The sequence below is a fragment of the Canis lupus genome, chromosome 32, assembly GCF_048164855.1.
Source record: "Canis lupus baileyi chromosome 32, mCanLup2.hap1, whole genome shotgun sequence".
Taxonomy (NCBI): Eukaryota; Metazoa; Chordata; class Mammalia; order Carnivora; family Canidae; genus Canis; species Canis lupus.
This window is the reverse complement of record NC_132869.1, coordinates 39,274,308-39,301,233: the sequence shown is the minus strand read 5'-3', so window position 1 is coordinate 39,301,233 and position 26,926 is coordinate 39,274,308. Positions and strand designations below refer to the sequence as shown.

The window sequence follows — 26,926 nt, the reverse complement described above, 5'->3', positions numbered from 1 at the left end:
CTGGGGATGCTTCTCAGCTGCCCAGGGAGTAAAGCGGGGACCCCCGGGCTCGCTGCTTCGAGAGCAGGTGCAAGGGCCGGTCTTATTTCTGGGCGTTCTCCTCCCTGCACCCAAAGCCCAAGCAATGGCTGAGCGCTCGCAGTACGAACAGACTTTTGCTTCGGGGGCAGGGGACCTGGGGGCGATTCCCAGGAGATGACCAAGCATCAGCGGAGGCGGGGAACGGGAGGAGGAGGCCGCCGGCTGGCTCTGGCAGCACATCCGACCTGCGCCATCCTGGGATGCGCCGCGGCGGAACCAGACCACCCGGTCCCCTCCGCGGGCCCCCGGCGTTTCGCGGCGCCCCCCGTCCGCGGAGCGCTCCGCATCCTCCCCGCCCTCCCCGCCCTCCCCGCCCTCCCCGCGGCCGCCCAGGGGGCGTGGCCTCCCCGCGCGGCGGCCGCAGGGGGCGTGGCTTCGGCGGTCACGTGCCGCGCCGGTAGTCACGCGGGCGCCGGTCAGCTGACCGGGGGCTCACGTGGCCCGGCCGGCCGGAGCGGGGAGAGCGGCGGCCCATGGCGGCCTCGGGGCTCTGGCTTCCGCTGCTGCTGGCGGCAGCGCTCGCCGGCCGGGCGGCGGCCCTGTGGCCCTGGCCGCAGTACATCCAGACCTCCGAGGCGCACTACGCCATCTTCCCGCACGACTTCCAGTTCCGGTACCACAGCAGTTCGGCCGCGCAGCCGGGCTGCTCCGTCCTGGACGAGGCTTTCCAGCGCTACCGCGACCTGCTCTTCAGCTCCCGCGCTTGGTACCCTCCTGAGCCCACAAGTGAGTCGGACCTGCCCCGGCTCCGAGGGAGCCCGCCCGAGCCTCCCGCGACGCCCTTCCTTGGGCTTCGGCCCCCCACCCCCGTGGCCCACCCCCGTGGCCCCTGGTCTTCCCCTGCCTGCAGCTGCCGTCGCGGCCTCCCCGGCGTTTAGTCCCCAGCTCCGTGCTCCGCCGCTCGGAGCCGCCTGCTGGAGCCAGGACTTCCCCGGGATCCTGCCCCCGGGCGCTGTGCCGCCAAGAATCCCTGCTGCGGGACTGTAGTTCAACCAGGATGTCCAATTGCCGCGAATTCCGTGCCGGGAGACCTCGAAGGGGATCCCCCTGCCCGTGCGCAGGTGTCGCAGGGCCCCGCTGAGGCTGCGACCGGGGGCGGCTAGAGGACACCAGGGCGGACAGCGAACACTGCAAGACGAGACATTACAAGTGACGTGACCCACGCAGAGTTACACAAGCGTGTCTGACACGTGGCGTGTCCAGTAAATGCCTAAAACAGAGAGAAATCCGAGAAGGCTGCCGTAGGAGAATGGATTCTGGAGCAGCCGCTTCAAGTGGGGGTGGTGGGTGTAATTGTCCAGGACTGAACAAGGAGAGTAGTCCAGGGAGAAGCAAGGCCACGCTTGAGCTCAGGGTGCCTTAGGGTGTATGTGATGAGGGTGGGGGAGTAGGGAAGAAAGAGGTCGGGGAGGGGCGCGGGGGTGCGGCGTTGAAGGAAGTCAGGAGTGCTTTGGACGTCGGTTTCCTCTAAGACAGGGGCGGGCAGTTTGCTTTAAGGCCGTTGCTGGGAATTGTGTTTGAGGGTTGCTTCAGGGCAAATTGGTAAGTAGAGTCAGCAACACAAAGGAATGACATTCTGCTTTCTGGGCTCAAAATTTAGGATTTTCTTCACGCTATTTTGGAATCTGGTTCTCCGGTTATGGTTCACAGGTACTTAGCGGGGGAAGCCACGCTCATGATTGGGCCATATGGTAACATCATCTTGTACTATGTTTGAAGCGTGATTAAATTACTCTCACAAATGTTCTGGTTTGATTTATAGACTTAACGGCATTTCATTAAACAGATGGTACTTAGGGAGTGATAGATAATTTAGGGAAAGAAAGGGAGTCTCAGCATCAGGGTAGTTCTGGCAAGGTGGATCAGGCTGGGGAGGATGAAAAGCCTGCTATTGCGTGTGGGGCAGATCACCGACTTCTCCGAATCTTTAATGACAAGTAATGCCTTAGACAAGATTGGCACTCAGAATGTATTTATTTTGGTATAGAACAGTTAGGGCTTGACTTGCAGGTGGAAAAAAAAAAAAATCTGTCATCTAATTGGTATATACTTATTCCAGTACTGGGCACTCTGGAGATTACAAGAAAAGTTTGCTCAAAAGTAGACTTAGGGAGCATAGGTGGTGCAGTTAGCTAAGCGTCTGACTCTTGGTTTCAGCCTAGGTGGTGATCTCAGGGTGGTGAGATCACCCCTTACCCCTTGCTCAGCGCCAAGTCTGCTTGAGCTTCTCTCTCCCCCTCTCCCTACTCCTCGCATTTGTGCTTTCTCTCTCTCTTTCTCTCTCTAAAATAAATCTTTAAAACAAAAAAAAAAAGTAGGCTTAAGCTTTGCAGCCCAATTAAAGAAATACGAAAGGACACAATGTGTTATAAAATGCTCAAAAGATAATTAGAACGTTTGCTACTATTGTATAAATTAGGATAATTCCTATACTTCTAAATCAAGCTGTTACCTCCGTTGCTGTAGGTCTACAGTTTAATGAAGGAAATAGAAACGGATGGATATGTGGCAATGGTGTCCTGTAAATTCCCTAACGAAAGATTTAGAGACATAAAAAAAAAAACTAAATAAGATGTTTATATCAATTTGTTACCTTACTGTGAATCAATGAATCAATTTGCTGTATTTAAGGGTTCTTCTTCATTAAGAGAACGAAAAGTGGTTTGGATCAACATAACCAAAGACACAGAAATAACTTCCTTCTCTGTTGTTCTTCCATGGAGCCTTCCCTTTGGAACATTCGTTTCCTGGAAGGCTTTCAGATGAACTGTAATCTTCTTTCTGCAAAAACGAGGATGAATCTCTGGAGGGAAAAGCAATGCCTGCACAGCCCAAACCAGACTGTATTTCTCTGTGGGGCTGATTTTAGTAAAGAAAACATGTGCAATATAAATCTTAGCTTTAAACAGCTTTGCATCTCCTCCATAGGTTCTGGGCCAGTGTCCTTAATATAGCACAACTTCTGGTTTTGATCTGAACCTAGAATTCAGTGGAATCTTACTTCCTTGAAAAACAAATCTGTTATTGAGGTTTGATTTGATTCTGAATTCACCTTCAAGGATTAGCTGTGGTCTACCACCATTTGCTGAATGGTCAATGGAGGTCAATTGAGTATTTGCTACCTATGTCATTGAGAGGTGTTTCTGCCAACCGGAGGGTGTGTGTTGCATGTTGTTAAACCTGTTAAATGGAATTAGTTTAAGCTCTAGATACTTCAGTGAACCTAATTCTGTTTTGATTATTGAGCCACATCTTGTTTATGAATCAAAGATCTGATCTGATGTTGCCCCAGATACTTTTCTGGGTACCTGATGGAGTTGATAAAGCCTATATTTTTCAAGTAAAGTGGCTAAATCCGATTATGTCATTTGACTGAATTCTTCTTTGCTCTTCTGAAACTAGTTGATTGAAGCCATAGTGTTTAATGGCTTTTATAAAGTTTGCGTCCAGTTGTGACATTCACACACATTTTCCTATGAGTTAACTTAGGATGCCATTGTCCCTAAATAGAATAACTCCTTTTATTTTAGAATGGAAGGAAGATTATTATGAGTATCTGGATCCTTCTGCAGCCCTTATCAATATTTGATTTGCTCATCCTCAGGTGTGAATCAAGTGACTGATAAGTGACATAGTTCATTACAATCTAAATCTCCTAAAATACCTCCTTTGGCCATTCCTTCTATTACAATGCCTGGAACATAAGAGATATTTAATTATTTGTTGGATATATTAACTTAAAAGGACTACTTCATATAAAAGTAAAAAGTCTTATGATTTTTGTCTAAGATTATCAAAAAAGGAGATGATTTGCAGGTTTCATTTAGAAATGATTGCCTTTTCAATTTCAAATTTGGGATGTTATGTGGATTCCAGAGAAAGGAGGATCACACTATGCAGTAGTCCCAGCTCAAATGCCTCTTATCTCATTACAAATTTGGAGATGCCTTGGGAATGCACCTAGGGAATGTAGGAGGGAAACGGATAAAAGTTGGGCACCTGGGCTGGGAAGAAGGAACAGTGGTGATTCATGCTCCACTCTTTTTTTTTTTTTTTTTTTAATCATGCTCCACTCTAATTGCATAGTGATTATGTATCTTTAGCCTTTTCTGTGACAAGGACAAGTTATTCCAGAGAAGACTTGATTGCCACTAAATTTATTATTTGAAAGCAAACAGGAAGAAAACCATACAGGGAGAATGTTTTGTAGTAGTGTTACTTTTCTTGTGAAGGGATATGTGGAGAACATATGTAAGGAGGAGAAATACAAGAATTTGGAAGGAGACAGGTAGCAGGAGCATAGTTTTTAGTGAAGGCCAGAATAATTGTGCTCCATTTTGAATCCCAAGGCCTAGTTTAGCCTCCAATCCTCAACCAGGCTCTATTCCCACAGCCTTGTTTTTTCTTTCTTGTTAAATCATAACACTTTCCCAATAGCCCAGGATAGTACTGAGCCCAAGAAGGTCAGGTTGATGAGGGTGTATGTGGGTACCTTGGGCCTGGTTTATGAAAAATTCAAGTCTTACTTTCTTGAACTATCATTGCTACCTCTGCCTTGGATACTCTGCTTGAAAAACCTGTACCGTGGAGGACTCAGGGTCTGGAACAAGATTTACTCTGGAGTTGGCCAGAGAATCACTTAACAATGTGCCTTCATGTAAATTGCCTAATTTCCAAGTAGCTGCTGCTGCTTTTTTAATCTGCCTCCATTTCAAGCATTTCTGAAGTTAACAGGGAGATAGTGATGACTATATCTTTACAATCTTTGAAGAAAGGTACAGTAGAAGGAAGAATTTTATTTTTTTTTTTAATTTATTTTTTATTGGTGTTCAATTTACTAACATACAGAATAACCCCCAGTGCCCATCACCCATTCACTCCCACAAATTTGATGATTTTAAAATAAAACAATAAGTCTGAGCCCCAGAGCTGTTCCTCCCATCTCCTTCCACCTCACTTCCTCATCTTCAAATAGAAGAGTGAAGCAAGGCATTGCAGGTTTTTTGTTTGTTTGTTTGTTTGTTTGTTTGTTTGTTTTTTGGCCAGTTGGTACTTTTGTTTTCGATAGCAATGGTGAACTATTTTTTTTCTTACAGTTACACAGTTTTTTGCTGGAGCACATTGTCGATTTCTTAGCAAGATAAAGGCATAAACTTCAATCCCTTTCCTGCCATTACACAGAAGGAAAGGAGTTTTACTGCCCAAGCAACACTTTTAGAAATTAAAGAGGTTACTTTTATATTTCTGCATCTTCCTAAATTTCCCCGGCTGGCCCTGGAAATAATAGGAGAGACAATGTGCATCAACAGGAGAGTTAGCCAGTTGGATTAGGAGTTCTCTCCCGCCTTTGTGGAACCACTGACTAGCAGGTCAGCTTAGGAGAGGAGGTTGGATCTGTAGAGGATAGAGTTTAATGTGTGACAGCTTTTCTGGGATCTGCTTCAAGGTTTATGGAGCTATAATCCATCGTAATAGAGAAATGGATTTGCTTTTCTTCTCAATTCCTGGCTATAATGAGTAAGACCCATTACTGTATCAACTTCTCTCTTTTGTTTCCTTTGCTTGTGTTATTGCCAAAGCTTCCTTAGTCTTGCACTCAGCTGATCTCTAGCAAATATAATGTGCTATTGTTATGTCCACTTCTTGAAGGTGATTGGACTTGGGTATGGTGTAGAGTTCTTTCCTTTGGAAGTGTATGCTTGGATGCAGGAAGTTTGGGTGCTTATCACCTTGGGTATCAGTAAGAAGCCTCCTCTTCTTTTGTAAAGCTTTGAGAGCAAGGGAGATGGCTTACCAGGTACACTGTGTCCTAGGTGAAAAGTTTAACTATTGTCCTATTTGACCTTGCCCTGCTAGTAACTAGTACTAAGATCCCACATTAGTGGCTTTGGTCTTTGAACTAGAGCCATAGTCCTAGTTTGAGGCAGATTCAGAGTACCAAGCTTATGTCCTTTTTGTATATTGGAGTCTCAGCCTGTTTGCCATACAGGGTACCATCAAACAGTAGTGGAGCCTTCAGGCTCCTACAAGAAGCTCATGAAAAGCCCTCAGAGAAACTGTTCTGATGGTGTGGTTATCTCACAAGGCACTCTGGGCTTCTCCAGCCAAGTGGCAAAACTGACTTTTTAAGAAAAAGTAGAAGGTGGAAGGAAACTAGCATTTATTGAGTGTCTAGCATTTGCTGTATATTACACCCTTTAGTCTTTATTATAGCTGTATGAGGTTGGTGTTACCCCATCTTTCAGAACTGAGGCTCACAGAAGCTAAGTAACATGTGCAGAGTTTCACAGCTAATGGTAGAGCAGAATTTCCGGTCAGGTCTCTTTGTCTACAAAGATTTGCTCTTTTCAGTGTGCAATCTTGGGGCAATCTACTGCTCTTATTTTCACTAAGCATTATACAGATTAGTGATTTGGAAAACTACTGGCCTTTGCTAGGAGTAAGCCCTGATCATACTACAGTGTTAATTACCTCAGATAGTAACTTCTAACATCTCATTGCTTAATCATTAGCAGTCAAGTTATGAAAGTTTTGATCCTGGACCCATCATTATCAAATTCCAGTAGTATTTCTGGTCAGCTTCCTTCTTTCCATCCATCCTTAGTACAAGTAGTATTTATTAAGCAACTATAATTTGTCAGTAACATTTGTCCAAGAATATTGACTGAACTGTCCTTGTCCTTAAAGAATTTATAGTCTCTGGAAGTGGGAATACAGACATCCAGTAAAGTATCAGTAAAGTCATTTTTGCTGATAAGTACAAGGTACTCTGGGAACACCTGACCCACAAGGGTGTTTTGGGGTGGAGATGGCACATTTTGAGAAGGCTTCCGTAAAAAGCTGTCCAATATTTGAAAGTAGGAATTGGTGGAGATGCAGGTAGTACTCCGAATAGAAAGAACTGCATGTGAAAAAAGCCTTCAGGAAAGAAGCCTTCATGTCATATATTTAAGAAACTCAGTGTCACTGTGTTTGAAGCACACAGATCTAGGATGGTTCAGTAGGTTAGTTGTATGGTACAGAAGCTTGAGAGAATGAGTTGGAATACCTCTAGGGGACAGGAAGGTCTAAAAGGTGACCACGGAAGGTTGATAAGGTATTGTTGGATAACTGCTAAGCTAGAATGTGGGTTAGTTCTTCCTCTTGAATGTTGAAATCACCTAGGATGAAAGCCAGCCTTGGAATGGAGAGGAAGACTGGGGACCAGGATCCAAAGTCTTGGGTAAATAAAGAGGTGGCCAGTTGTTGCAGAGTGTTAGTAACAAGGAAAGGTTTGAGATTTTACAACTGAATGTCATAAGCCGCAGAAGAGAGGTGTTTTGTTCACTTGATGGTAGAGGATAAGGATAGTTGTCCTGGAAGCAACTGAGAAGAAGCTGCCTCTCAGAGCAAGTTGTAGGGAAAATAGTATTCCTAGGGACAGCCAGGTGTCGGTTAAGGAGGAAATAGAAGAGACTGAAGATGTTGGTAGTTCAATAACTGGATTCCAAAAAACATTTGGGTGTGGGTGATGTTGTAGACCAGGTGGCTTGGTGGAGGAGAAGAAACAACATTTATAGGAATGAGAGTGTGGTTCCAGAACAGAAATGAACAGAAGTGTCTATATACTGGGCAGCATGACAAAAGATGATTGCAGTATGACATGATAGATCCTCCTGACTATAAGATAGCCGTGAAAATAACCTCCAGAGACAAGCAAAGAGTTCATATACATGGAAGAATTTAATATATGGTAAAGGAAACATTTCTAATCAAAAGCGAAAAGCTGTTTAGTCAATAAATATAAAGGGATGATTGGTTATCCATTTGGGGAAAAACTTAAATCTGTATCTCATATCAAACACAAAAATAAATTCCAGGTAGTTAAAGATCTAAAGATAAAGACCATGCCATTAAACTATTAGAAGTACAGGAAACTGTTCATATGGTCTTAGAAGCAGAGGAGGCTTTTCTAAGCAAGCAGACAAAAGAAACCATAAAGGAAAAGATGAAAAAATTTGACTACATAAAAGTCAAAGCAAGAGAACCATAAGGTTAAAAAAATTAAGGACAAAATGGAATATTTGGAATCTTAAAAGACAGATTAAAATCTAAAAAGAGCTCTGTAAATCCATAAAAATAAAAACTTTTAAAAGTGCAAAGACTCTGACCAGTAAAGGGGCACCTGGGTGACTTAGTTGGTTAAGCATCTGATTCTTGATTTTGGCTCAAATCATGATTGCATGGTCAATGAGATTGAGTCCAGTGTTGGCCTCTGTACTGGGCTTTGAGTCTGCTTAAGATTTCCCTCTCCCTCTACCTCTCTCCACCCTGCTCACTCCTTTTCTCTCTCTCTCTTAAAAAACAAACAAACAAAAAAACAAAACACACACACACATATATATATGTGTGTGTGTGTGTGTTTATATATTACATATATATAACTAGTAAATGCAAAGTGATTCTCAAATTCAGTCATTATACTTAAAATACAGATTAAAACAATGGTATATTTCTTTATCAGGCTGCCACAGATGAAAAACAATTGAGACAGTCTAGTTTGGGAAGGATGTGGAGGGATGGGCCCATGTATGTTGGTTCAGATATAAATCAGTACAGTAATTTGGAAGAGTAAATTGGCAGTGTCAAAACCAAAAATTTTCCTATCTTTAGCTTACCTCTAGGAATTTTCCTATAGAAATCTCTCCAACAAATGTTTTCTCCATGCTGCTGTGAATGTTTACTGAAGCATTGTTTATAATATTAAAGCTTAGAAGCATTCTATAATGTCCGTAAAGAGGAGAGAAGTTAGGACTTCCCACTTTTTAAAGTACATTTCAAAAATGGAATTTTATTCAGCATTTATAAGTAAAGATGTAGATCTGTATATATTGACATTAAAAGGTCTGCAAATCATTTGGTAAGTGGGAAAAAGTTACAAACTATTATGTATTAGGATCGCATTTTTGCTTTAAAAATAATCTGTGTATTTAGGAAAACAATTGGAAGACTTTGCAAAAATGTTAACCTGAGTCATTTTTGGGGATCCAGAATTATAGGGAGGTGCTCTCTTGAGGGTGGGGAGAGAGAGGAAGAGAACAAGTTGAAGCTTTAAAAGTAGGGGGGGAAAAAGACCTTTAACCAGAACATTTACAAAGAAGATAGGCAAGAAAACATTCGTTTATGAGCTGGATCAATTGCATTCTGAGTGGTATTAATAGTCTCTAGAGGGTGAAAAATCTTGGGACTCATGAGGACTGAATGGTTCTCGAACAGTGAATTCAGCAGCACTGTAGAAGAGCTCCAGGCTCAGGGGCATTTGGGTTCTCAGACTCCTACTTTGCCTGGATAAGAAGTTTGACAGGGGCGGCCTCACCTCTTTGCTTAGCCACCACAGTGTACTTTTGCATCAGTTGCTTCCCAGGCTTTGAGTACCTTTTCCCTTGTTGGTAGCCTGGCAAATACCATCTCAGGGTTGAAGGTTCTGCTCAGAAGTCCTCTCCTAGGAAGCATCCCTTTCTGGGGGTAGCTATAATATCCACCCTAGCTCTTATCACACTGCTTTGTAATTGTTTGTATTTGTCTCTCCTACTAGACTGTGAGCTCCTCAAGGGCAGGGACCAGGGCTTGTTTTTATTTTGAACTGCCCCAGCGCCTAGCACAGTTCCAGACGTACAGTAAGTGCTCAGTATATCCTGGTTGGAATAAAGAAATCAGTGGTAAATGAGTGATTTCTAGGACTTTCATTGGACTGACTATGGGGAGAGAGAGCCTGGATGTGAAGATATAAAGGTGGGACGGGGCAGGGAACAATGTGGGCATGGAGAAGCAAAACGGCACCAACCTAGGAGAACACCAGGATAGAAAGGGGCAGGGTACACCTGAAGGAGCAGGAAGGTGCCTAGGCTGGCACCTTGACTTTCCTAGTGTGCACCCCAGAAGCCAAACCAAATGCCACTCTATACCTGAAATGAATGTTTTCTTCATGCTGCTAAAGTTCTGTGAATTAAAAACACATTGATAAGATGGAAATATTTTGGTTCAGGGAGGAGCAGGTTGTGTGCAAGGAGATGCTATTGTGCACTGAAATAAAGATACAGTTTCTGGGTACCCTGATGCAGGAATGATCTCTCCCTTCCAGAGTAGTTGAAAGATCCAAATCTTTGGATTAATGAAGCCAAGAGTCTTCATAGCAGTGTCTGAAGAGACACTTCCTCTATGCCTGGGTGTCTTCTTACCATTCCCCACCCTAATCCCAGGACTTCACAAATCCTAGGTTTAGGGGTATAAAAGTAAACTCTCCATTAACTACTTGCCCTTTATGCCTAATTATCATGTAGCACAATCATTATGCATACATAGCATTAAATGTGCATTTTTTAATTCTAGCATCATTCATTTTTTCAGCAAACATTTATTGAATGACTACCGTGTGTCAGGCACTGGAAATACAAAGGCCCTGAGATTGGCCCCTGCTGTTGAGGAACTTACAGCCTCGGTGAGGAGATAGACAAATAAACAGCATATATTAAGATAAGTGTTACAAAAAATGTATGTATACCTTGCTTCACGATCTCATAGGAAGATCTCTTAGGAAAGGGTGGGGGAATGACAAAAGTTTTATAAAAGGAAGAATCAGCTGTTTCATAATTAAGTGAGATGTGGAGGCAATGTGAAGTTTGCTTCACTTGGAGGGAAGCAAAATGTGCAAAGGAAAGTATGGAGAAAATGTGGCACTCTCAAGATTCTGTAGAGTTCATCATGTTACCGTGAGAATTCCTGCACAGGAGCAAAGACCTTCATATTCAAAGATCACAGAGGATGGTAGATTGAAATGGGGTATATGTGAAGGCAGGGAGAACAACTGGGAGATTTTTTAGTCCTTCAGGTGAGAATTTACAAGAGGCTGAATTAAGACATTGACTCAGTGGCAGTGGGAAGATGGTAATGATGTTGAGGTAATAAGGCTTTTGTAATTATGAGACTTAACTTGGCTGTCTCTTTTTTAGTGTGGTACTCTCAGTGCTTAGCACAGTGCTTGACACAGAGTAGACCATCGATAAATATTATGGGTGTGTGAATTTTTAATCTACTCAGAAAGATGGAAGAAGGAGGAGGTTTCTGGTTTAGATAAATCAATACATGGTACAGTTACCAAACTGAGAGAGAAGATCAGCCAGCAAGAGGAATGAAGAGTTAGTTCAACTTAGTATTTAAGATTTGAAGGACTTTTAAGCCATTTGAGTGTAGGCCTATGAGCCTAAAGTCTCAGAAGAAGAGTTGGTGTGGAAAGGTAGATTTGAGAATCATCAACCTACTATGGGGTAGGTGACATTATCCAAGGAGAGTATAAGTGAAGAGAAAAGGGGAAGCCTGGAAACCTTGGGGAATACTTGCATGTAGGGGCTGGTGAAGAAAGGGGAGAACAAGGAAGCATATTCAGAGAGTTTGAAGGAAAACCAAGAGAGAGCCATGTCCCCTAAGCTAAGGGAGTTTAGTTTCAGGAACATCAGGGATGTCTGATGCTGCTGAGGTCCCAGAAGAAGTGCATGGCCACCAGAATATTACCTCTGTCACAGCAGGGATTTTTGTCTGTTTTGATCATTGCTGTGTCCCCAGCACCTAGAACATCCTGGCACATAGTAAGCACTCAGTAAATAACTGTTTAATGAATGAATGAAGAATGAATTGAAAAGGGTCCCTTGAATTTAGTTATAGAACCACAGGACCTTGGTGAAGGCATTTGCAGAGGAGTGGTGGAAAAGGAAGCCATGTTGTTATAGAGGGCTAAGGAGTAGATAGGGTGTCAGAAGTAGCTACCAAGAGAGGACTGGGATGGCCAACTCCATGAGCACTTGTGTGCCAGGCACTGACGAAGCCCTTTACCTGTACGGACTCATTTAATCTTCCCAACAGCCCAGTAAGGTAGGGACTAATCACAATCCCCATTTTTTTTGGATGAGGAAACTGCAGCACAGAGGGAAAATAACTTGCCCAGGGTCCCACAGCTAGAAAGTGTTGGAACCAAGATTTGAACCCAGATCTGCCTGGCTTTGAAGTTCAGCACCTAACTCCTTAGGCTGCATTTCCTCTGGGGTTCCTTTGGGACCAGAAGCAAGAGGAAGAATCTGTTGGAGATGACTTGGAGGTGCAACCAAGAAGACTTAGAAATATTTGAATGCTGATAGGAAAGAATCAGTAGAAAGAGATAATTTGAAGATTTGGGGGAAAGGGGAAATTATTTATCGAAGAGGAGCCTAAGGAGAGATCCAGAGGATAGGTGAAACGAAACCCCTTCCACCAGGATAGGAGGCAAAGATAAAGATTAGGCATGTGTTGCAAATGTTTTTGTCAGGGAGGAGAGGAGAAGTAAAGATGGATGGGAGTTCTCTTCTGATTGTCTACTTAGAGTAAAGGTGGGGGAGGGTTATCAAGTTACAGACTTGAAGAAAGTGGCTCAAAATTGAAATAGCTGTTGCAGAGGGTAGAAGAACGCAGTGGTGGAAATGGGGGATTTTCAGGGCAACATCAAGGGCCCAGCCAAAATGAGAGACCATGATTGTACAGCAGCCAAATCCTGCCATTATATGACTTTCTGTCTTCCCTCCAGTAGGTTGCAGTAGCCAGGGTCAGTGCACAAAAGGTAGATGTTAGATTGATCCAGGGTTGAAGGTTTTGCCCACTGGATGAGCAGAAGAAAAGGACAGGTTGCTGAGAGTACTGGCTAGATTGTGTTTGAGGTGAGGGATATGCACACATAGGCCAGCAGGGAAGCAAGTGAAGGTGGGAGAGAACTGAGAACAGAAGAGTGATGGAGGGGATCCCTGGGTGGCTCAGCAGTTTCGCGCCTGCCTTTGGCCCAGGGCCTGATCCTGGAGTCCCGGGATCGAGTCCCGTGTTGGGCTCCCGGCATGGAGCCTGCTTCTCCCTCTGCCTGTGTCTCTGCCCCCCCCCCCATGTCTATAATAAATAAATAAAAATAAATCTTAAAAAAAAAAAAGAGTGATGGAAGGGTCATAGCACTGGCATCTGGAGAAAGTTCCAACAGTGGGACTGGTAGAAAAAGGGTCTCAAGAGTTCCACATCCAGAGCTGGCCTGTCTGTGAGGCATAGGCTAAATTATGCTAAAAGGGGAGGGGTGCCAAAGGTAACTAATGTTTTCGTTGTAAACACTCCTGTACTGTGTGAAATTTTCCCCCTTTTTAAGTTTAGAAGATGCAAACTTTTACGGTGGACTAGAGGAAGAGAGCAGGTCTGCATGAAAGCAGGAGGACGACAGGGCTGTGGAGATAGGAGGTGATGGCCGTGGCATGGGACCCTGAAGCACACTATCTGTGCGTGGAGTCAACAAGGTGTCATCTCTTTGGAGGAGTAGCCAGGATGTGGCCCTGCCTTGCCATTACATGCAGAGGAGAAAAATAGGAGCCCCGAAACGTGCTCAGCTTAGCAGCCACAGAACTGGAACCAGCCTTTCCTGATTTCCCAACTCAGTGCTCTGTTTGCCGTGTTTTTTTCCTGAGCACCTGAGGCATCAGACTTTCCTGTTGTGCCAGCTGGGCTCACTGTGACTGTGCCATGCCATGCTTCCTACACACCTCCATTCTTCCCAGTGCAGAGCATGTGGGTGCATGGGGAGGAAGCTGGCCTGTCCCCTGCCTATTTCCTGCTTGCTTCAGGGTAGCAACTTGGATACGGAAAACCGCAGTGGTGATACACTATTTACATCCTTTTAAATGACCCAGTGTCCCTCCTGTTTTGCCAGTTCTCACATTGCTGCCTCCCCTAGAACTTCCCCCTCATGGCTTGTTGAAATAGCAGCCATGATTCTGTACCTCCTTTATCAGCCTAAACCCAAATGAGTCCCTGAGAGCACTTAGGACAGGAATTCTTCACCTAAGATTAGAGGCAGGGGGTGGAGGGATGAGCCTTTAGTTAGGGCCATTATTCTAGGGGAAAAAAGTCTTTTCATTTTCATTTTCATCAGATCTTGTAAGGAGTCTACATCCTGGATGGAATGAGAGTGTATTCTAGAAAAATAAAAATACACTATCAACACAACAAAAGTTATAGTTTTCTTACGCTCCAGGCAATAGTTCAGATAAACCTGCTGTTGGTGCTGCCCCTAAGTGTCATTTGGACAGTGACTGTGGCAGTTGCACGTGGATAGTTGTGGTTTCTTCCCAGTTTGGTAGGCTGAGGTCCAGGGAATTAACGCTCAAGCTCAGGATGTTGCCCTTTTTTGGATGGCCACCTGGGTAGATATGCAAATGAACTCTCCACACATTGATATTGGGGTTCTGTGATATGGGGGATTGGAGTAGGGGCGAGGAGGCAAGGGATGAGGGCATAGTTTAAGGGGAATATTCTTTTACAGTTTTATTCGCTCCTTCCTCTCAGTTAAGTCTTCCTCAGTCTTGGGGATTTGTAGAGATGGCCTCTCTGCTTGGAGAGCTTGGGAGGGCCCTATAGATTCTGCTTTGAGAGTAGTCTCTGTCCTGACAGTCTGGCTCTTTAATGTTGCTGGAGATGAGTTTTCAGGGTTTAGAATGGAGTTGTGAGTTGGTCTGGCCCAGAGTAGACTCAAAATTCCCTTTTCCCTACAGGATTTAGGTAGGTATTAGTGTGGATACAGAGTATTGACAGGAAAGGGAAAGGATACATTTTGTTCTTATGGTAGCAAAGGGCCCCTTACTGGCTTGCTTCTTGGCAAGCCCAAGAGCTGACATGAGGCCATGTGGCATAGTGTTCGGAAGGTTGAGCAGGCTTCATTGAAATGGCTCAAGGCTCTTGGGTTACTTCTGCCTAGAGATGGATAACATTTGGGATCCAGTTTGGTTCTGAATTCTCTCTCCCTGCCTTTCCCCAGACTATCCTATCCCTAACTCTGTGGTTCCATAGGAAGTCATGGTTGTTGTGGAGCCAGTATAGATGCATATAGCTCCAAAAAAGAATAGAAAGTGTGAGTTCTGTGAGGTTCAGGCTTGGAGCTGTACAGTCAGAACCACCTTGAAGGTCACAAAGAAGAACCATTAGGAGGATGGGAAGGGACAGTGCATTAGTATTTTGGCTTTGGCTCTTTTGGATTTGGGAGGGGTGCTGGGGTAGGGTGCATCTGTGGAACTGTGCTAGATGCTGGCCCACTGGGTGGCTTTCCGCTGTTGGGCAGAAGGCTGCCTCAGACAGAGAAGCCGTGTGGGAAGAGGGAAGGAAGCAGGATGGGAGAGTGACCATGTACCTTTGCGGGGGCAGCAGCTAGATGATCTCAGGCCTCCTTTGCTGAGGAGATCCTCCTGTCATCTGCTTGCATCAGCTCCTGGGCTTTTACAAAATCAGAAACCTTTCACCTGGAGCCATGAAGAACAGTGCTACTCCAAGTGACCATCTGCAGTGAGAGGAGCGGTACACACACCGGAATGTAAAACTGTCCCTTCATCAAAAAATGTGTTATGAAAAAATGTTAGAACTAAATAATGCATTTATTCTGACATAATTGATTTATATTCTGGCATCATATAAGCCTCCTATCTGTCAGTGTCTTTCCTTCCTTTCACCTGGTATTACAGATTGCAAGTCAGGTCAGGAGTTAATCTGCAGACCACACTTTGAGTAGAAATGCTCTCAAGCTGCCTCTAGTTTAGAAGCAGTTGTCCAGGTATTGGAATCGTGCTTACTGTACCAAACTAGAAATATAGAACCCTGGTTACAAGGAGCTGCTGCCAGACCTTTGGTACTTGGGTCAGGGCAGGTTACTGGGGAGAGAGGGGAGCACAACTGAAATGAGAAACAATTGAACAGGTGATGGGGGAGTGCCTGCAACAAGAGGGTAAATGCCCTCTTCTCCCTTGCCTCTTCCCACACACATTTGAGCAGTAAGGGACTAGAGCTAGGGACCTTCCTGTAGGACTTTGGTTTTGCCTGTTCCTTCTGATGTCAGGTCAGCCACACTGAGATTACCCTGTCCTTTCAGGAAAACTGCATGCACTGGAAAAGAATTCATTGGTTGTCCTTGTGGTCACTCCAGGATGTAACCAGCTTCCTTCTTTGGAGTCACTGGAAAATTGTAAGTATCACCCTGTTTCCTGTTGTAGAGAGCAAGCGGTTGTCTGGAGCTGTAACTCTGCTTGGCCTGGCCTAAGTTTCCTCGTGCTAGGCCTAGAGCCCTCCATGACGTGGAAACTCAGGGTCACCAAAGGCTGAGAGCCGTAGAAGGTGAATTTGTCATGCACTCTAACCAGTGTCTTAAGGTTGGCTGTGGAACTTCACAGTGGCTTTTCACTGAGTCCCACAGGACATCTGCCTTCTGGACTATATATAGTTCCATTGCCATTGTACGAATTTGTACCCTTGGCTGATATTCTTTGAGAGACCCCACTCTGGGGAGAGAAGAAATGTTTGGTCATAATGTTTTTGGATATTGGGATCCCTGGGTGGCGCAGCAGTTTGGCGCCTGCCTTTGGCCCAGGGCGCGATCCTGGAGACCCGGGATCGAATCCCACGTCGGGCTCCCAGTGCATGGAGCCTACTTCTCCCTCTGCCTATGTCTCTGCCTCTCTCTCTCTCTGTGACTATCATAAATAAATAAAAATTTAAAAAAAAAATTAAAAAAAAATAATGTTTTTGGATATGACTGAAATGAAGCCAAGTCATTAGCCCTGTGCTGTGTGCCGTCCTCCCGGAGCAGCAGCATTTGGGAACTTCTCAGTCTCCAAAGTGAACATTATGGCTTGAACAGTCTTGGCTTCTTCCTCACATTCTTGGATGAAGTAGTGAATGAAGCCTAGAGACAAAGGGAAAGGAGGGGGATTACAAAGGCTTTGGGAACATTGTAACCTGGACACACCCTCCAAGCATCCCTATCCCCCTCATACTTTCAGCTACAGGCTGGCAGGAACTCATGTTTCTGGAGGGGAGACAACCACAAGGCAAGTGGTGCTTTTCTGTTCTAGCCTGACCCTCATCCGGCATTGTCTTCTAGGGCCTGCAGAGCCTCTGGGTGACCACCCTCCCACTCTGGCCCAAGACCTAGCCGACCTTCAGCTGCTCTGCTCTGGGGATGTCTTCTCTTTGAAAGGAAAAAAATAATTTGATCTTGCTATTGCTTTTTGATTCAAGGATTTACACAGGACATGTGATCTGAAATCTGAGAGTAGAAGTCTTTAATCAGTGGGGTCATTTCTGTCATTTCAGACACTCTGACCATAAATGATGATCATTGTTTCCTCCTGTCTGAGACTGTCTGGGGAGCTCTCCGAGGTAACATGGGGACTGATCCTGGCCGGGGAGGGGGGGGCGGGGAGGTGGCGGGAGAGAAAGATATGAAGTGGGAAGGTCAGTGTTGGTGGGTTGGGAGAACAAGACGGGGGGCCCAGCACATACCGCCACTTGAGGAAGCTTTCTTTATGGAGACCAATTGGAGTGTTTTCCCATGTCCCTAAAGGGAGTATTCTCCTTACACCTACCCTTCAAAGTTGACAGGTGTCAGCACATGCAGTGGCAGCAGCAGCTCGCCTGGGCAGGTGCTCTGGGGAAGCAGGGAGAGACCCTGCAGGCTGATGCTGAGGGTGCCAGCAGGGAACAGGCTGCTTGGGACTCTGCCACAAACACTGCCTGTTCAGCTCTCACTTAACACACATAATTGGAGAGGTTCTTTAAAAAGAAAAACTGTATCGCAAGAAATAGATAAATGTCAAAGAAGAAAAAGGAAATAAATAATAAGATGTATATAACTATAGTATTTCATGAGAAAATTAGCACTTAACTGGCTAACACGTGATGGGCCTGTACCCTTCCTCTTGGTTTACTGAAAAGGTATTTGATCATTAGATAAAGACTTAGTCAAATACCTCTACTACTTTTGCAAAACCCCTGCTTTTGAGTGAGGAGGGAAATTCTCACAGGATTTCAAACCTTGTTTGGGTTCCTCTTTGTCCCCTTACCTGTCCTCTTCTCCTCTCTTGTATTTTGGAGAACAGGGGACTGACTCCTCTCTCTGCTCTCTTACACTTTTTGTACAGGTGCTATGATTAGGTTGGGGCTGGGGGAAATCTGAGGACTCCAGGATTCTGGATGTCAGAATCAGAGAAGAAAGAAGCCAAAGCAGATAGGAACAGTCGACCTCGAAGCAGATGCTGAAAAAGATCTCAAATTCTTTCATTCTGAAATCTGGGGACTCTGGAAATCCTTCTAATGGGTTTTCAGAAAAGGGACTCCAGCTGTTGAGAACATATAATGCTCTGGATTCAGGATGCCTGCACTCAGGCCTTGCCAAAATCCAGTAGGGGTTTGTGTCCAGTGGACTAGGGTGGTCCTTCTGGGCCAGTTGCTGCTGGCTATACCTCAGCTCCCTATAGCTGGTTCCCTTCTCAAGGTCTCAAGAAGAAAGGTGGATGATTCTTTGTCTTCTGGATCCTGCTGTGGACCCAGGCTCCTTGGAGACTTAAGCTTACGATCACTTTTCCATAATTCAGTCTGGGATAATAGCAGGGGTAGTAGGTTGAGGATCTCTTTTTCTCAGCTCCTGATCAGTATTAATCATGGAAAGCCTTAACCCATGTGAGCTGGCTTGTCCCCGCATCTGTACTCACAAGCAGACATTTTGGCCTCTCTCAATGCTCTTGTGAGTTCAAGACTTAGGGAATATGGATAAGAAGTATGTGGATTTTGAAGGTTAGTGTGTTCCTACAAGAGGCACTAAAACCCCTTACACTGCCACCTCCCAAAATAAAATAGAGTAAAAATAAATACTGGCTTCCTAGTATACTCTTTGCATCAGTGTTGAGACTCATCAAGCCCATACTATATCCACTTTTACTGTGTGTCCAAGCATTCTCCTCTGCCACATTGGGAACCTGCCAAATGGGTGCATCTCTTTTCCCACCTCCCTAAGCCTTTACCGTGCCTCTCTACTTCCCCATAGGTCTGGAGACTTTTAGCCAACTTGTTTGGAGATCTCCAGAGGGCATGGTAAGTGGGGGCCCTCAAAAAGGGTTCCTTTTAAATCTCTGGGATTTGCTCCCAGTGTTGAGAGTCCTAGGAATAATTTACTTTGCCTTAGACAGGTTCCTGGTGGTTCAAAATGGCCCCAATAAGAATTAGAAGACATGGGTGGAAACTGGTTTGGTAGATTTGGCCTGTTTGGAATCACTGTAATTTAGTTCCTCTGAGTCATTATTTAGTAATGATCTTGAGACCACACTGCTTTAAAGAAAACAGATTAACAGTGAAAATCCAGAAATTGTAGGCTGAGTGGTGTATGGGACAGCTATATCTAGCTAGCATGGGACTCTTGCCCTCCGACAGTGCCTGCTTGTGGTCATTGAGATGTGGGGATTTGGGGAGATAGCTGCTCTGCAAAACAGTCATAGATTGGCTTTTGAAGGATCAGGAGACTTTTCCTCATCCCCCTCCACCCTCCATGGTGAGTTCCCATTGAATCCTGACATGTTAAATGTTTGGTCTGCACAGTTCCTTATCAACAAGACCGAGATTGAAGATTTCCCCCGCTTCTCCCACCGGGGGTTGTTGTTGGATACGTCTCGCCATTACCTGCCACTGACTACCATCATGGACACTCTGGTACCCGGGCCTTAAGGCCATCTTTGCCCTTAGTGTTCTGGGGTGATGCGGTAAGGGGTAGACCCATTGCCACATTCCTAAAGAGTTACAGAGGGAATATGTGTAACTTTATGAGCTCCTAGAGAAAATGGAAAAGATGATCCACTCTAAGAAAAAAAGGAATGATTTAAAGCTACCTCACTGGCTACTCTGGACCAATGTCCTTGTCATCTTCAGGAATGCAGAAGGTGGTTTGAGGAATTGGCTTCTTTGATCAAGCCGAGCTTATTTTTGTTTAGTTAAGGACAAGGTCATAGGAAACAGATGTTCAAAAGCTGTAGCACAGGATGTTCCTATCTTTCTTGAGTTTGATGGCCAGTCTTATCTTACAGTTGCGATCCAGCTCGTGTCTACCTTTGCTCCTCTGGTGGAATCAAAGGAGTGGACACATTCATCAGTCCTGGCCTCTGAGATTTGTGGGTTATGGGGCTACTAAATTCAACAGTAGACTTCACAGTTTGGATAAATGTTAGGCAACTCAGAACAAATGGCGGGAAGAAATATTAGTCTTTGAGGTATTGTGGTGCTTTTTGGAAGACCAGGGTACCACATAGTTTCAGCTGTCCTCTCAGTGTGGCTAAAACACATCTCAAAAAGGGGAAGTAATGCCTCTGTCAGACATCTTTAGATGTGCCCTGGGAGAAGAAATGTGCTAGGTCTTCCCTCTATGGCAAGACATTCCCTGATGGGAAGATTTGATAGATAGACCCTATAAACATTTATCAGGAAGCTGGGGCAGTTTGAGCCTATTGGGGTATGTGGAGCAGCCTGCCAGTCTGCCTACCTTCCCAAGTTTGAGGCCGAAACTGGAGAAGCTGTGATGAGTTCACAGTGTGTGCTCTGATCTACAGGACGCCATGGCATACAATAAATTCAATGTGTTCCACTGGCATCTGGTTGATGACTCTTCCTTCCCATATGACAGCTACACTTTTCCAGAGCTCACCAGAAAGGTATGTCTCAATTTCTCCAAGAGCAAGTTTATGGATTGATGTCTGAGCCTGGCTATGGCCCTGCTGGCAAGGACACTGGCTCTCATCCTAACCAGCCAGATTCAGGGACACGCTGACTTAGGGGAAGGGCACTGGATTTGGAACCAGGAGACCTAAGTTTGAGTGTCCGAACTTTGCCATTAATTTTCTCTGTGAAAGATAATCTCTCCTGGTCTCATTTTCTTTTTGTTTGTTTATATCCTGCTGTGTGCCTGCCTTATTGTCTCATTGGCATTATGATGCTCAGATAAAGCAATAGATGTGCTAGCTTGTGGGAAATTAAAAGATCCTAGGAGATGGTCCCTGATACCAAAGAGCTGTGGGTAGACTTTCTGAGGTGCAGGGAGTCCTGGATGCATTTTTAGTATCTTCTATTCTGCTAGCCTTCAAGAAGTGATATTGTTAAGGGTGTCTTGTGCCTTTCAGGGATCCTACAATCCTGCCACCCATATCTACACAGCACAGGATGTAAAGATGGTGATTGAATATGCACGGCTTCGGGGTATCCGTGTGTTGGCAGAGTTTGACACTCCTGGCCACACTCTGTCCTGGGGACCAGGTAAGAATAATGTCGGATTGAGAGAATCTACTGATCCCCCTAGGTGGGCTTCAGGGCATTGGACTCTTGGATGTACTATGCCCCTGCCCTGGTCCCTGGAAGAATGTTTCCCATCTCATCTTCCACCTGGGAATTTAGATAGCCAGAACCTACTTTGGACAAAAGAGGCTACTGTTTATTATTAAACTATGGGCAGATTCTTCTCAGATGCCCTTGTGATGCTCTTGCACGTTGCGCCCTAGAGTGGAAGAAAGATCTTGCCAATTTGGCTGAATTGGGCAGTCTCCTTCCTCCTCCCCCCCCCCCACAAAGGTGGTACGAGAGCCCCCTTAGGGAGCAAGGGTGACCCCTGCTGGAAGCAGTGTGTCAGGGCCAGAGTATGTGATAGCTGTCTGGCTGTAACCCAACCTCTGATTATGATCGAGGATATATTTTTATTTCTTTGACTGTGACTAAAGACTCATGATCACCAGTGTCGTGCGTGCCTGGTGGTCCCTCCCTATGTGCATGTAATGTTTATGAACACGATTATCTTACCTTGTACACCTTAATGTCCGTAAGTGTATGACTGCTTGGGGGTCTATGTATTTGTGACGCTTATGTGGGGTTCTCTGTCGGCTTAGGTGTCCCTGGATTATTGACTCCTTGCTACTCTGGGTCTCATCCTTCTGGCACCTTTGGACCAGTGAATCCCATTCTCAACAGTACCTATGAATTCATGAGCTCGTTTTTCTTGGAGGTCAGCTCTGTCTTTCCAGATTTTTATCTTCACCTTGGAGGAGATGAGGTTGATTTCACCTGCTGGTATGATCCCTTTGATCTTTCATCCCTACCTGATGAGCTGCTCACTCAGCATAGAGGTTAGCGCCTAAGAGGCTACCTATCTCAGGTGCTCCTCAGGGGCTAACCTCTCTGAACAGTCTGTCTCAGTCCAGACGGCTCAGGTCTTGGGCTATTCCTCTGTCGACCTAATAGGGGCCCTACCTGATTTTGGCAAGGCTATAAATGTGAAACTGTCCCTTCCTCCTTTCATATCCTCGATATACTTACGGAAGAACCAGGTCCGAGCAGAGAATGGTCTTGGGAAAGTCCAAGATAGAGAAAAATAATCCTCGCCTTTCTGAAATAGTCTGGTTAAAGAGTCAAAACACAGATGAATTTGAGACTAATATATGAAAGTGTCTAGTCAGTATTAAACCGTAAGGTCCAAACCATCAGATCTACTTAGCTCAAAGGAGGTTGATGGGCTTCTCTGAGAAGTGGACCGTAGAGCTGGATCTGGGGAAATAGGCTTTTTGAGAAGTGGAGGGAGGGGGAAAACATTCCAGGAGGAAATGTGAGTGAAATGTAAACGTTCTTGGGGGAAGGAGCTGCAGCAGGTAACAGCAAGACTTGTGGCCAGCTGGAATAAAGAATATATGGTAAGGGGGAAAAAAGCAGAATATGCCTGAGTAGAGAATAAAACAGGGAAACCAGAATCCGGTGCCAGAGCCTCAAACCCACGACCTCAGAGCCACATGCCGTAGACCAGGCAGGTTAATACATGTTCTTGTTGAGAGTTTACATTTAAAGCTCTTGGGATCCAAACTCCTCCTTTCTCAGCCTGTGTCAGTGGCCCCCTTCACATAGCTTTGGTCGGCCACACCTGCATATTTGGGGCCTCTGAGATCCAAAGTTGATTGGTTTCTCAAGTGCAAAAGGAAGTTGTGGGAAGCCAGGTGACTAATCCCCAAGCTTTGGGCTTTGGGGATGTTGAAATAATTAATCTTCATTTTCTCTTGGGATTTAGGAAGTCCAACCCAGATATCCAGAACTTTATGAAGGAAAAAGGCTTTGGCAGTGACTTTAAGCAGCTGGAGTCCTACTACATCCAGACGTGAGGAAGGAAGGAGGGTGGGCAGGGTTTCTTGGTGTTATGTCTCGGGTCCTCACTTTCCATACCAGGGTCAGGCCCTGCTTGACCACTTTCTGGGCCCTTGAAGGGATACTTTGCCCTATCTTTGCAGCTGTGGAGTAGTCAGTTCCCAACTAGGGAAGACACTGCTCAATCAGGAGTGGGCTCTTAGCCTCAACCCCTGGAGCACTGGCACCAACATCCTAGAACCTATTTGAGCTGAGCAGACCCTTTCTTTACTCTCTAGGCTGCTGAACATCGTCTCTGCCTATGACAAGGGCTATGTGGTGTGGCAGGAAGTGTTTGATAATAAAGTAAAGGTGAGCCAGGGGCAGAGAGAGAACGAGCCACCTGTAGTACCTCCCTCTGGTCTCTCAGCCCTTCCCTGCCTCTGCACAGATCGATCCTTCCTGGCTTTGGATTAGGCTTTAATGTGCAGAGCACTGGGGGACCATCTCTCCTTTCCCCCTCAGAAAGGTCGCAGAGGTATGAGCCCTGGGTGTGAGTGTCAGAACATCTGTCCATCTTCCCTCACCACAAACTGAGACTACTTAGGATTCCTGAGCCTGGCATGCTGGGTTGGGTTTTCCTTTCTGAGTCATAGACTAAGGTCTTCCAGATCTGGGAACAGGGCTGCTTCCCTTCATTGCTGATCACTTAGGTCCCAGTCTCTTGCCAGATACAGAAGCTCTGCAGGAACCTTGTCTCATCCTCAGAAACACCCGGAGATTCTTGGGCGTGTTAGTTCTTGATGAGTCTGCTAGGCCCCACTGCTTGTCTCCCTTAGCTCACAGCCGGTATTACTGTCCCATTATGGCTGCAGAAGGACTGGGGATGGAAGCAGCAGGGAGGACTCCTAGGGCCTACAGAATCCTTGGCCTCTGCACCGGGCTAGGAGCTCAATGGTTAGGAGTCACAGATAAATATTTGCTGCGTGAGAGCAGAGCGGGCACATACCACTTGGCCTGGCTAGTTTGCATAAGCATGAGGGCCAGAAATACCCTCAGCTATGTGCCATTATCTTGTGACAGGTTCGGCCGGATACAATCATTCAGGTATGGCGAGAAGAGATGCCAGTACACTATGTGAAGGAGATGGAGCTGATCACCAAAGCTGGCTTCCGTGCCCTGCTCTCTGCCCCCTGGTACCTGAATCACATAACTTATGGCCCTGACTGGAGTGAAATCTACATGGTGGAGCCCCTGGAATTTAAAGGTGAAGCAGGGAGCTCTCCTTGCTGACCAAAGGAGGCTGCGCTGGTGCACAGTGCAGGAGATGGAGGGTCTGGGCTAGACCTTTCAGGTTAGCTGAGACGACCTATCTGAAGAGAGGGCTACATTGGGAAGGTAGTTGAAGGGAAACCCTAGGGTTGCACCCTCCCCACCCCCTCCCGCCCCAGCAGCCTGTTGTTTTTTGTTTTCTCTCAGGAAGTCCTCAGCAGAAGGCTCTAGTGATTGGTGGAGAGGCCTGTATGTGGGGAGAGTATGTGGACAGCACAAATCTGGCCCCCAGACTCTGGTAAGGGTTTCCTGAGGATGTGGGTGGTTGGGCTTATGGATGTGGGTTCTCCCCTGTAGACTCACTCCTGTCCAGTCACCCCCAGACAAGTACCCTCCTTCCAGGCCTGAGAAAGAAGGAGCTGTACATTTTGAGAACACCTGCTGCTACTGTCAATAACAGTTCATGATGCCTTTACAACTTACTCTGGTTCCATATCTTTGGGAGAGGAGGAAAGTGTGATCACAACCCACATCTTAATGAAGTTGGAGCTGAGCCCTAGAAATCCCTAGGAGCCCCCTCCCCTGCCCCCCAGCCAGGTTGTTGCTGTGAATAACCTTGGCCCGGAATCCAGGGTGCCTAAATAAGAGGCGGCAGCCTGTGGGTGTCCAGCACCCTTGCAGGGAATACAGAAGCCGACCTGGTGCATGATCTTTCCCTCTAGGCCCAGAGCAGGGGCTGTCGCTGAGAGGCTGTGGAGCAACAAGTTGGTGACTAACCTGGACTCTGCCTTTAAACGTTTGACACAATTCCGCTGTGAGCTACTAAGGTAAGCAGGCAGGCTGTGGGGGGCCTTCCCGCAGTAGGGGGAGCCAGTTGGGGGCATACTGACTGGAAAAAAAATACCAATAAAAGCTGATGCTTACAGAGGCTGACTTTGTGGCAAGCACCATGCTGAGCCCTTTATAGGCATTATTTCATTGAGTCTTGACCACAACTCTGGAAGGTAGGTAGTTTAGCCTCACTTTAGAGATAGGCATCTGAGGTGCCGAGAAGTTAAGTAAAGCCCCAAATCACTCAGAAGCAGAATTCGGTCCAAGCCAACTTCAAAGTCTCTGCCCTTAGCCATCATGCGATTATGGCCTCTCATGACGCCTGTGCCACTGTTGGGGTTGGGCCTGCATAAGGTGGTCCATTTCCCTAATTTATTCGTTGACTAAGTGTGGAGAACCTGGAGGACTCAGCCTAGTGCAGAGCTGAGAGCCAGCATGGCAAGGTCTAGGCTTCAAGTGTGTGCAATTCAGTGGGCAACTTTGAGCTAGTCCCTTACCGTCTCTTAGCACGTTGCACATGTGAATAACGAAGCAGGCATGCCCAGAGGTCCCCTATGGAGATTGGTCACATCCTGGAACTTGCACGGCTGAACTGGATTTCATGTCCACGCCCTGTGCATGAACAGGACAGCGCATTGGTCCCCCACCGCTGCTGCTTTTATAGGATTTGAGCCATTAAAGGGGGGCTCTGGGCCTTTAGCACTAGGTAACCCTTAGACATGAGCTCTTTCTAACGGTATTGCATTGTTTGGGACTCAGGTATAGTGACTGGCAGGGTAGAAATAGGTGTTTCCCAAAATTCCTGGACATCCCTGTGTTGGAATCACCTGGGGCGCCTGTTCTTGCCAACATGTGACCCCAGGCCAAGTAAGACTCTCTGGAAGTGAGAGTCCCTGAGTCCTTCTGGTGTACAGCCGCAGTTAGAGATCTACCGAAATAGGGGAAAAGGAGACTGTTGGTTGTGACAGAGGTGTTGCTGGGGCCTTGGACTGACCCCATCTGAGTGGCTGATCTTGCCCTGTTTCTTCATGTCCTCTTGCAGGCGAGGTGTCCAGGCCCAGCCCCTCAATGTAGGCTACTGTGAACAGGAGTTTGAACAAACCTGAGCAAGCAGCCCCAGGCACTGAGGAGGGTGCTGGCCCTAGGAGAGCAGTAATGGGGCCAGGCTTCCACTGCATCCCGCCCGGGGGACGGAGCCCCTTGCTCACGTGCCCCTGTCCATGGAGAGAAGGGGGCCAGTGTTGGCACTAGCATCCAATAAAGAGTGATGTGGCATATTTCCATAATGAACATGGATTACCTGTGTGAGAGAAATGTGAATGGCCCTGGGGTAGGGAGCTACCTGCACTGGCCTTCTGCTCCTGAGAGCGATAGGGCACAGCAGCCCCGGGCGCCAGGCTGGCCTCAGTGTCTGCCCCTGGACTGGGAATGAGACCCTGTGCAGCCTGTGAGTTCTGTGATGCTTCTCCCGCCCCCAGCACGCAGTCTAAACACACAACCTCATCCTCAGTCTGCTCACTTCCCTGTGAGTGTAGAGGTCCCATAGACCTCCAAGGCTTCTGTGTATGGAAGAAGGCATTAGAGTGGCCCAAGGAAGTTCTGGGGAGCAGCAAGGGCTCCAGACCCAAGCTAGTTACGGAGCAGCCCTCCCCCATGCATCCTTACACACTTCCTTCCTCTAGAACTTTTTTTTTTCCTTTGGGTTTGGGTTTCTTGTTAATTCAGTTTCATGCAATCATTATTTTAATATTATTGA

The 26,926-nt window shown here is 46.1% G+C and overlaps 1 protein-coding gene across 2 annotated transcripts; it reads left to right on the top strand.

Annotated features, from left to right (window-relative positions):
* Window positions 1–512: 512 nt before the first annotated feature.
* On the top strand, window positions 513–26,460 carry HEXA (hexosaminidase subunit alpha). Of its 2 annotated transcripts, none has more exons than XM_072809515.1 (14): window positions 513–807; window positions 16,028–16,120; window positions 17,248–17,313; window positions 18,977–19,023; window positions 19,525–19,635; window positions 20,526–20,627; window positions 21,093–21,225; window positions 21,849–22,029; window positions 23,015–23,101; window positions 23,367–23,439; window positions 24,151–24,334; window positions 24,547–24,637; window positions 25,062–25,166; window positions 26,213–26,460. In XM_072809515.1, exons 1-14 carry the CDS (start codon window positions 555–557, stop codon window positions 26,274–26,276), a joined length of 1,590 nt encoding a protein of 529 aa, XP_072665616.1. In that variant the 5' UTR covers window positions 513–554; the 3' UTR covers window positions 26,277–26,460. The 2 variants fall into 2 exon arrangements, with proteins under 2 accessions (XP_072665616.1, XP_072665617.1); XM_072809516.1 differs by lacking the exon at window positions 513–807 and adding an exon at window positions 950–1,364.
* The last annotated feature ends 466 nt before the right edge of the window (window positions 26,461–26,926 follow it).

Bases quoted from the DNA above. Each gene is read 5' to 3' on its own strand.
- HEXA (XM_072809515.1), top strand. From the start codon at position 555: ATGGCGGCCTCGGGGCTCTGGCTTCCGCTGCTGCTGGCGGCAGCGCTC. The intron at 19,024-19,524 runs GTAAGTGGGGGC...TGGTCTGCACAG, and splicing joins GGAGATCTCCAGAGGGCATG to TTCCTTATCAACAAGACCGA. The intron at 23,102-23,366 runs GTGAGGAAGGAA...TTTACTCTCTAG, and splicing joins GAGTCCTACTACATCCAGAC to GCTGCTGAACATCGTCTCTG.